This window comes from Pongo abelii, chromosome 3 (assembly GCF_028885655.2).
Source record: "Pongo abelii isolate AG06213 chromosome 3, NHGRI_mPonAbe1-v2.0_pri, whole genome shotgun sequence".
Classification (NCBI taxonomy): domain Eukaryota; kingdom Metazoa; phylum Chordata; class Mammalia; order Primates; family Hominidae; genus Pongo; species Pongo abelii.
This window is the reverse complement of record NC_071988.2, coordinates 135,532,632-135,543,838: the sequence shown is the minus strand read 5'-3', so window position 1 is coordinate 135,543,838 and position 11,207 is coordinate 135,532,632. Positions and strand designations below refer to the sequence as shown.

Below are 11,207 nucleotides of genomic sequence, written 5' to 3'. Positions count from 1 at the left end.
AAAACATTAAAAATGGGAGAGCTTTAAGGATAAAGATGCATCACCTTCTCAATGGTATTGTCATAACTTTCAGAACCTTTAAAAATCTGTTTTCCTCATTGGAAATCATGTGTGGGGGCAGTGGGGGAAGAAGGCGGGGAAAATAGGAACAAGAAGGTAGTGTTTTTTTAAAAAAAATTTTATTTAACTATAAAGATACTTGTTCTGGTTGGAGTTGGGCCATTCTGCAACATAGCTAACTCTCAATTACCACACTCATGGACACAGGCACAATAGACAAAAATAAAATATGGCCTTAATGCAAATCACATGTTTTCATTTAATCATAATTTTATTCTTAAGGTTTAAATTACAATAAATATTTGTATAGCGCTTTTGATTTTAAAAATTTGTTTCCTTACTTTGTTTTAGATAGGGGAGGCTAAATTACGGAAACAAATAGAATCCTCAAAATTCGGTTCCTTAAAGAACAGGAAGTTTATTTCTTTGGTCAGAGCAAGGGTTGCATATTAGCAGCAGCTCTGTTGTATGAAGTCTTTCAGGGCCCTAGGCTGACAGTGGTTCTGCAGTCTTCAATAGGATACTTATGATTGCCCTAGGAATTGCCATCCCAGTCGTTCAGAGACCGAAGAACATTAGAGAACATGCATAGGAGGTTTTCATGAACCAGGTCTGGAAGCGGCATATATCACTTTTGCTCCATTTCTTTGCCAAAAAATTAATCTCAAAACAGGAAAATCTGGTATTCTAGCTGTGTATTCAGCCCAAACCTTATTTGTGTAATAGGATGAAACAGACCTTGGTGGTTAGGTTTAGCCACATGTGTTAAGTCATTAGGCAAACAGATTTTTAAAACTTCTGTCTGCTTTTTGAAGGAATGAATCAACAAGTCTAAGCCAACTCTAGGAAACAAAAAAGCAGGGGAACAAGAAATAACAGGGCCCTTGACGATGTAGGAAATGAATAAGTAGCACCTGAATAATAATAAATTAGCACTGGTCGAGGTGGCTCACGCCTGTAATCCCAGCACTTTGGGAGGCTTGAGGCTGGCGAATCACCTGATGTCAGGAGTTCGAGACCAGCCTGGCCAACGTGGTGAAACCCCTTATCTACTAAAAATACAAAAAGCCGAGGGTAGTGGTGGGCACCTGTAATCCCAGCTACTCAGGAGGCTGAGGCAGGAGAATCGCTTGAACCTGGGACTTGGAGGTTGTAGTGAGCCAAGATCGTGCCATTGCACTCCAAGAGAGAGTGAGACTCCATCTCAATAATAATAATAATAAATTGGCTGGACCTCTCATTACGTAAATGAGACAGAGTACTATAATTCTGTAGGTTTGGTGATAATAGATTAAAAATATATACTAAAGTCTATTTTGATTATAGTTGTATTAGCTACCCGCTACATAGCATATAGTGAATACTTGGTATTGGCCCCTACATGATGAAAAAATAATTTTCGACTTTTGACCAAGGTAATTTAAAGGCTAAGCCATTGGCTTTTAGGAAAAGTTAAGTTTTAAACATCAAGAATGTTGGGAGAAATGCTACCCTCCTCTAAAGCTACATGAATCAAGAGAAGAGTACTGTTAAAGGAATTGACAAAGTGATAAACTGAACATAATGAAGAGTAATGAAACAATCCAATGTAAATGAATATATGATTTTTTTTAAAGGTCTTTCAGGCCAGGCACAGTGGCTCACGCCTGTAATCCGTGCACTTTGGGAGGCCAAAGATTGCCTGAGCTCAGGAGTTTGAGACCGGCCTGGGCAACATGGTGAAAGCCTGTCTCTACTGAAAATACAAAAAGTTGGACATGGTGGTGCATGCCTGTAGTTCTAGCTACTCAGGAGGCTGAGGCACGAGAATTGCTTGAATCCAGGAGGTGGAGGTTGTAGTGAGCTGAGATCGCACCACTGCATTCCAGCACCTAGGAAGCAGAGTGAGACTCTGTCTCCGAAAAAAAAAAAAAAAAAAGGTCTTTCAAACAAGTGGGAAAAGATAAAGATGGACAGATGGACTATTCAGTTAATGCACTGGCAAAACTAGCTATCCATTTGAGGGGAAAAGAAAATGAAAGTAGATACCTGCCTGCCTCATACCATTCAAAAATTTTCAGACAGGTGAAAATACTAATCATAATAAGTATAACAATATTGGAGGATCATGTAAGGCTTTTTAAACCTTGATAGATTTTGGTCTTTATTTCAAGATCACTGGAGACATACTTGAAACATTTTAGCAAAGGAATGGTGGGATCAAATTTATTTTCAAAAGAAGTTTCTCTCAGCTGTGTGAAGGAGAGGGAAGAAAGCACAATTATTAATGCAGTTAAGAGGTTGTTTCCGCAAACTGGTTGAGAGAAGACAATAGTTTGATCTAGAATGCTGGTAATGAGAAATGGCAAGATAATTCTAGAAATGTTTAGGAGTTAGGGTATGTGTGGGTACAAGGAATGAGTATGAAACTAAGCAGTGCGCAGAGTTTGAAATGCCTGGTAGGGTGTACTAAAGACTTTTGAACTTTTTTCTAAAGATATATTGGGAGCTAATAATGATATCTATATTGAGAAAAGACATGATAGATTTCTTTAGTATGAATTCCTCTGAATCCAAGTGAGAAACGATGGTGGCCTAAACTAAGGCATTTGCAGTAGGAATGTTATGATGTATATGGACTTGTAATTGATTGTGGGATGACCCTGAAATTTCACTGAGATATGGAGGAGGTGCAGATGTAGAAGGAAGACATATTAATTTTAGACATGTTGAGTCAGAGGTGCAATGTCCAAGAGGAAGTTTCCTGTAGGGAGCGGGCAATACGAGTCTGAAGCTCAGAAAAAGACCTTTGCTACAGACAGAGATTGCAGGGTCATTAGCACTTTAGTATCCAGCTGATTCTGTTGGTGCTTCCCCTCTCCGTTCTCTGGAATCCCAGTTCTGTGCCCATGCCCTAGTTCTGTGTGCATACCCCACTTCTGCAGTCTTTTCTTGTAATAGCCTCTACCTGTGACTTTTTCCTCAGTGGCATACTCTGGAGCCACTGGAGCTGTTCAGCCCGCCAGGAAGGACGGCCAGACCCTGACCCCAAGGGAGTTTATGTCCGTTTGTTTCCCTCTTCCATTGCTAGTGATCAATGAATGACTGGTGAAGAAATAGGAAAGCCCTTGCTTTGAGGGTAACAAAACTGGGTATAACATATACTCCAGAGCTCCCTGAAAATAAGGCTGATGCTGAGACTACTTGAAGGCACATGCTGCTTTTTGTTTTTGCATTGTTTTTGTCCCATGTTCTCCAGTTCTCTACTGACAAAGAGTCTCTCCTTGACCAAATTTTAGTTAGGCTTCTCTCAATCCTCTTTCCTACCCTCGACGTTTGAATTTCCATGTCAAATGTTTGCATCAGCCCAATTTTATTAAGAATCCTGCTAAGTTTGTTTATCCAGAATCTTCCAGCCTGCCTTCAGTAAGAATCTTGTTAGGTAGGTTTAGCCAGACTATCCCCTTACCTCAGAAGTTTCCTTTTAGTAATTTTCCATTCATCTACCTTCCTCCACTCCCACTCCTTAGATATAAATTCCCACTTTTTCTTTTTTTTTCTTTTTTTTGCATTTGAAGTTCAGCCCAATCTCTCTCCCCTACTGCAAAACCCCCTTGCAGTGGTAACTATACCTACTGTGATAGTCTGAATAAAATCTGTCTTACTATACTTCAGCAAGTATCATTGAATGAGATTTTTTTCTTTAACATTATCCTTGTCCCTGGAAATACTACCTCAATAAATCCCTTTTCCATACATTCTTGTCTTAGGGTCTACATCTGGAGAGTCAAATTTAAGACATATGATAATTAACACAGTGATAGTTATGAAGGCAGCCCAGGAAAGCTGTGTAAAATGAGAAAAAAAGGCAACCTAAGATGGAATCCTAGGTTGAAAGCACTACCACTTACCATAGAGGCAGAGAAAAAAGAGACCAGGAATGATACTGAAGAAATGTTGTGGAATGGGTGAGGTATTGTGAATAGAAAGTGTGGTAAAACCAACAGAGAGAATTTCAGGTCAAGAGTATGAAATTATAGAGAAGTCAAGTTACTTCAGGATTACAAAGAATCTACTAAATATTGCAACAAAGGGGCCTCATTATATCCTATTAAAGATTGGGCATTTTTAATATTTGGAAAGACAAGACTGTTAATACCATAATATTCTTTTTTTTTTTTTTTTTTAAAGATATTTTTGAGCACCTGTTGTGGCAAAAACCCTGTGCTAGTGATACAGTGGGGGGGACTGAATGAGAGTCCCTGCCAGGAAGGGTCTGACAGTCTAATTACAGTCCAGTGTAATAAGTGTTTGCAACAGTTGAAAGTCAGTGAAAATCATTAGAGGTACACAGAAGAGTCAAAATCTGTTAATTTATTTTCTTTATTAATGACTTTATAACCTTTTATGCAATTATTGTGAATTATACATCTTATTTAATGTACCTTCCTACTGCAATTCTTTTAGCAGATGTCAGGGAAACATGTATGTTCACAGAGGGTCAAGCATGCTGACCAATGTACTTGCAAGTAATGGAAAACAGACATTTCTTCATTGTATGGATATCACTTGTTTTCATATTTATTTGCACATTTATTTTTATTTTTAGGAAAAAAATTCTTTCAGCACATGATGAAACAAAGAAAATCTCTTCGTTGTTAGCTTTGCTTTTATGAATAGTTTATCTCTTAACTGCAAATTCATCTTGCACTAATGGATGGTCTGGTAAACAGATTATCTGCTCATCAGTAGATTATCTGTCTGGCTCTATATGGTTTAGTTACCATAGTTTGGAAAGGCAGCAACTTGCTGTTGTTTTTTTCCCCTAGCCTCCAAATCTGCAGTGAAGAGTGGCTTCAACACAGCGCCTGCTAAAATTTTCACAGGAATCTGCTTTTTACTGATGGACTCTGCACTTTGGGGAGCTATAAAGATAACATTATCTCTTCGTTGTTTCTTATCTTATAACTTTGTAGCAAGGGAAATCAATGAATGTTAGTATCTGTTAATATCTGCCTTTGTTAATGTAAGCATTAAAAACTTGTACTTTCTGGGTGAAACGACTGAAGTCTTGGATTTTTTTTAAATTCCAAGTTGCCAAAGAGGAAAGAGGGAGAATACCTAGTCATTTTATATCCACAGCCCTCTACCCTGCTCCTTGCTTGTAAATCCCCACTTGGCCTTTTAAGAGTTGAAATACAGTCCAATCTCTCTCTCCTCCTGCAAGATCTGGTTGCAGTGGTTCTGATCACCATGGACCCCCTTGAATAAAGCCTGCCTTATTATCTTCAACAACTTTAATGACTAACTTTTTATTCACTAACTCTCCCTCTTAACTTTCTCCACCATGTTCATCAGACATGCAATTAGTAAGGCATGCATAATGAAATGTAAATATATTTGGCACTAACTTCCAGTGTTATTATGTTTATAGGTCTACATTTCTACACTTTTTAGAATTTAACTCTATTTTGTAGCTATTCCTGAAATGATGTTGAAGTAGAACAACAACAAAGTCTTTGATCTGACTACTTTTTTTTTTTTTTTTTTTCAGACAGAGTTTTGCTCTTGTTGCCCAGGCTGGAGGGCAGTGGCACGATTTCGGCTCACTGCAACCTCCCTCCTTCTCCCAGGTTCAAGCGATTCTCCTGCCTCAGCCTCCAAAGTGGCTGGGATTACAAGCATACGCCACCATGCCCGACTAATCTTGTATTTTTATTAGAGATGGAGTTTTGCCATGTTGGCCAGGATGGTTTCGAACCCTTGACCTCAGATGATCCACCCGCCTCGGCCTCCCAAAGTGCTGAGATTACAGGCATGAGCCACCGCGCCCAGCTATCTGACTACTTTTTAAGGAGGTTCAAACTTCAGAAATAACTCTAAATATTTGTTCAAATAAGAGAAATATTTAGTCTAAAATATAAGTCAGAGTACGTACAGATTAAGCTGTGTTTGCTGTAAAAAATGTACACATTTATTGTCTAATAATACATCAGTATTAAAACTCAGTTATGTTTCCTTTATTGTACTGCACAATTATAACCATTTACAATTATTGGTAGTTTAAATAACTGAGATAAATACTGTAATTATGTAGACTTCATTACTTGAATATTTAAGAAACAATTTTCTTCCCATATGTAAACTTTTATATTACCTTTATTTATTGTTTTAATTTTACTTTTTCTGTTTCAATCTTAGATTCAGGGAAAAATATTAAATTATTTCATTATCACCTTGGAGCCACATTGCTAAATAGTTCAGATATTACAAATCTTTAGCCAAGACCAAATTGTTTTTTTTTTCAATTTATAGCCCAATTATTAATATTTAGAGACCATGTTTCTTTTATGCAGTTTTTGGTATCATCTTTTTCTATAGCACTACATTTTGCACAGTTATTTCTTGCCTTTTATGGCCGGGAATCAAAATACATACGAACTTCAATTTTGTTGTAATAAACGTTAAAATTTGTGAACATTTTTAGTACTTCAGTAAAAAGCTCACTCATTGGCAGAAGCGTTCCCCAGATCAGGAAAAAAGGAATTAGGATTATCTATGACCACAAAGTAACATTAATTAATAGCAGTCTTTGGGAGCAAGCAGCAGCGCCTTTAAATCTTAGATTCTCTTGTGTCTGCAAGTTATCTTTTATCTTTCAGCTGTGAAATTTTAAGTCTATGAAGTAATACCACGAGCAAATTAGCAATAGGATTGCAAGGTTTTTATAGTCCCGTGCTGTAGAACAATTAGCAGTAATTTGAAAAAGACCGTCCATAACGCTGTTTTCGGTCTGCGTCTAAATTTGCAATTGCATAGTTTCATTAAAGAGAACTGGAAAGAGGGCCCAGAAGTTGTTCTAGCAATCGGCAGCAGTTTATCTATTTTAAATTGTAATGCATACTTTTTTTTCCTCCTACTGAAAACAATGGCAGATATGCTAAAGGAAAGGACACATTCTTGAACGGCTAAATGGTTTTTCCAGATAGCCATTTACGGAGTGCACTCAATTGCCACTATCTGGCTGAAAGCAAAAGCACACACGACCTCCCCTTTTCTTTTTTCCCTTTGCAAAGCGAAACAGGCTAGACGTGTTCACGTGATGTGAATGACGTCAGCCCCCGCCGGGTCGCGTGACCTACACCCAAGCCTTCCTACTACCTCGCCCCGACCGCCAGAGTGGGAAATATCGCGAGAATTCGCCTTACTATCAGAATTTACTGAGATTACAGGGGAGTTTACTCAGAAGGGAAGGGAAGGTGTGGTTGAGCGGCGGAGTTTTTGCTTTCATTCTTTCAACGTTCACAGCCAAAGCAAAGGCCTTTGGGGATTGCCAGAGTCTCAGCCACCATCCTGGAAAACAGCGGGGGAGGTGGGCCTGGAGGTGGCAAGTGAAATGTGGCTCAGTGGCCGTCATTGCCCCTTGCAGAAGGGGCTGCGGGGGAGGGAGAAAACCTGCGCCCGGTTCTGGGGAGCTGGCGACGCAGTGAACCCCGCTGAGGCTGGGTTTTGCCCCCACAGTCGCTGGTGGCTGTGGGAAGGGTTGGGACCCTTCTCTGAGAGCAATGAACAGCCCACATCCGGCCCCTGCTGTGTCAACTCCGAGCGGCGTGGAGATGAAGTGGTTGCTCTCCCTTGCTCGGCCCACCGGGTGTCGTGGCCCGGGAGCCGGCCTGGAAAGGTCCCTGCTTCCCGGCGCCCAAAACAGGGGCGTGGGCTTCCGTGACCCACGGCGGCTGCCCCGGGCCATCCTCGAGTTGCCTTGCATCTTCCCGCTCAGTCAGCCCCAGATTGAAGCAGCCTTCTCTGTGCGGGTTTAAATGGGTAACTGTGACGTCTCGCCTCATTCACCCAAACCTCCAGTCCTCTCCCCCGCACATCCTCCTCCACCAACCTGGTTTCTCCCTAGACTGGTGTGCTCGTGAGTGCAACCAAAGGAGGGAGAGCGAGAGATCCACGAAGGGACAGGCTTGGAGTCGCTAGAGGGAGGTGTGGGACCAGCGAGGAGGGGGCTTCGCCAGGGAGGGGGTGCTGGCAGGCGGAGGGAGCGGCGGGAGGAGGTGCCGGGGGAGGAGACGGAGGCCTGGGGACGGCAGAAGAGGCTTCGCCTGAGCCGAGCGCTCTTTCTCTCGCCGCGCCGTCTTGAAGCCGCGCGGGCTCGTGAGCAGCGCGAGGCAGACAAGGTGCCTCGCTTCGCCGGAGCCGCTGCTGCCCGCCGGAGGGAAGCCGGCCTCGGGCGCGCACGCTCGCCGGAGCCCCGGCGCGCCCCGCGCCTGAGCCTGCTGACAGCTGCCGCTGGGCTCAGGCTGTCCGCTCTGGGCTCCGCGGCCTCGGCTCCGCTGCACTCCACCTCCGCCCCCTCGGACTCCCTCCCCTCTGCTTCTACCCCTTCTGCTCCAGTGCGGATCGTTTCGCAACTGCTTGCCACTCGCCCCGTGCCCGGTTGTTTTTCCATTTCCCGGCCCCCTCTTCTTGAGTACTTTACCCCCTGCATTTGGGGACAGGGACTGGAAAAGGGGCGGGTGGAGCGTCCAGTGGAGAAGAAGGAAGCGAGGCCCGCAGGAGGAGGAGGATCGGCGGACCGTGGGGAGGAGACCCCACGCCACCCTTTCTGGTCATCTCCCCTCCCGCCCCGCCCCTGCGCACACTCCCTCGCGGGCGAGCTACTTTCGGACCAGGAAAGTAAGGGCGGCCCTGGGTGACAGCGCCGCGGGGCCAGTCCCGGGGTTAGCCGCGCGTCTGCTCGCTTCTGGTCCGTCGCGCTCACAGCCAGGGCACAGCTCGGACCGAGGATGGCTTCGACCACAACCTGCACCAGGTTCACGGACGAGTATCAGCTTTTCGAGGAGCTTGGAAAGTAAGCACCTTTGCCCGGCATCCGCATATCCCCTTTCCAGCTGAGGGCGGGTCGCGTTGCCCCCGACCCACCGGCCTCCGTCTTCCGGCGAGGGAGTTTGGGAGAGGAGTGGGAGGAGGGCTCCTGGGTTGTCAGCTCTGGGGAAGGTACTGTCTTAATAAGGGGAGGGAGCAGAGAAGGGGTAGGACCCTTACCCCAACTGTGGCTCATTTTGATGGTCCCTAGCCCACGTTCTCCCGGACCCTCACCCTCCTGCAGTGAGAGACTTAGTGAATTTACGATCTCTGCAGTTGTAGCTGTCATCCTGAGAAGTGTGCGCGCCCGCCTGTGTAATGTGTGTTTGGAGAGGAAATTAGAACCCATGTAAAATGCAACATAGATCATGTTTTCTGTAAATAGAGATGCCTCCTGGTTAGCCGGCGTGTCGGCCGTATGACCCAGGTACTGATGAGAACTCACAGCCTCAGACGGTGCCATATTTATTGATGCCGAAAGTTCAACTTGGCATAGAGTCTATTTCGCATCCAGTAGTTGTTCTGTCCAGGAAAAGGGCCACCCAACAGAACCCAACCCCTTGCCCTATATCCAGTGTTATTCTTTGCACCAGATTACCGCTCACCATCATTCTTCCTAGGATTTACGTGTGCATCTTTGCGTTCTCTGGGAGGATTTATTTATACGGGCAGCGGAAAAGCCCTCTGGAGACTGAGAGCGCTCTTAAGAGTAGCCTAGAATTGTGTAAAACCACCTCCTTCACCCGACTGGCAGAACTACTTGGAGATGTTAGGGAAGGAGGCAGGAGACCTACTGAGGACTTATGCAAAGGGACCTAGGGGCTGAGCTGTGAATGTTGATTTTTGTAGCATCGAACCCAAACCCAATTCCTCTTTCACTAGTTTCGACTGTTACTTTTATGAAAGGAGTGCGTTTATATGTATGTTGTTGGTTTATACTGTAATTAAAGGAAAGGTGAATATTTTTAAAAGTAATAAAAATTAGGTATGTATATATTGTCTGGTGTTAAAACATGGAGAATATGTCGGAAGAGCAGCTTAATTCAAATCTCTCCCCTCCCCCAGTCCAAAACAAGGCATAGAGAAATCACCATACCAGGATTTGTTAAACCATACTAATCTGCTCAAGATTTATATTTTAATGAAAATAATCGTCATGTTTACTTACTTGGAACCACATTAATTTTTTGTTTCCTACCAAAATAAGTAGGCAGCAGATTTTTTTGCTGCTCCTCGTCTGCTCTGTTCTGTGCAGGGTTTTTCTCAGAGCATTTGGTGCTGTGAGTGTGAACTGTAAAATGTTTTCAAATTTCTTGTGCAAACAAGAGCGGTCATAATTGGCAGTTCCTTTCATTTTGTTGATTAATAATGTGTGCTCCCAGTTAAATAAAATTTACTTTTATTCTTCAACATTAAAGAAAGTCTGGGTTTCCAGGAAGAGTTGTTCATTTACTGGATATTACTGTACTTCACTGGCAATCCACTAAAATCAATAAAAATGCTCAGATTTTATAAATTTTTAATGAAATATTATATCTGTTATATTAATGACCTGCTAATTATTGGTTTCCAGGGGGGCATTCTCAGTGGTGAGAAGATGTATGAAAATTCCTACTGGACAAGAATATGCTGCCAAAATTATCAACACCAAAAAGCTTTCTGCTAGGGGTGGGTATTTTCAACCACATATATTGGTTAATTTTGTATTTGTCATGTTGATTATAGGTTCTGTTGTATGTAAATATATCATGTAGTTGTAACTGAATTTTAGACTTAGGTATCATATTACATATTGAGATTATTTTCTTTCTGAATGCTTCTTGGTCTGTACAGCTTAAAAATAAATGGAAAGATATAATTATTATTTGATACATTGCTATTAAAATTCTATCTGTCCTATGAGCAATAGCATGAATAACTATATTTTAAAGCAAATAAATGTCAGGTGCATTTTGCTTATAGTTTAAGTATAAAATAACTTTTAGACCATGGAAAGGAAAAATATAAGTCTCACAACTGTCATAATTCCCTTTTGCTTTTGAGAGGAAAGTAGGTCATAGCTCAGTTGAATCATATATTTCAATTGTAGTTACACTTGAACTTAATTCATCAAGGTATATTTAACAGTAATAGCTTTGGTAAGAAAAAAATTTATGATTGCTATATTCTAGGAAGTTTAGTTTTATTTTGATGTTTTTGTGTGCAGCTCACACCTTTACTTGGTCTTTGCGTTAAGGCTTCACACAGACTCATGTAATGTATTTTACACATGTAGTTTATAGCTACAGAGATAATTC

At 42.3% G+C, this 11,207-nt stretch overlaps 1 protein-coding gene across 15 annotated transcripts in view; it reads left to right on the top strand.

Annotated features, from left to right (window-relative positions):
• The first annotated feature begins 8,742 nt into the window (after nucleotides 1-8,742).
• Nucleotides 8,743-11,207, top strand: part of CAMK2D (calcium/calmodulin dependent protein kinase II delta) — a 314,208-nt gene continuing 311,743 nt past the window's right edge. For all 15 annotated transcript variants that reach the window (XM_024245828.3, XM_024245829.3, XM_054554383.2 and 12 more), the window contains exons 1-2: nucleotides 8,743-8,896; nucleotides 10,484-10,578. In XM_024245828.3, the coding sequence (XP_024101596.1) occupies nucleotides 8,832-8,896; nucleotides 10,484-10,578 (160 nt within the window). In that variant the 5' untranslated portion in view covers nucleotides 8,743-8,831. The remainder of the gene's footprint in view (nucleotides 8,897-10,483; nucleotides 10,579-11,207) is intronic.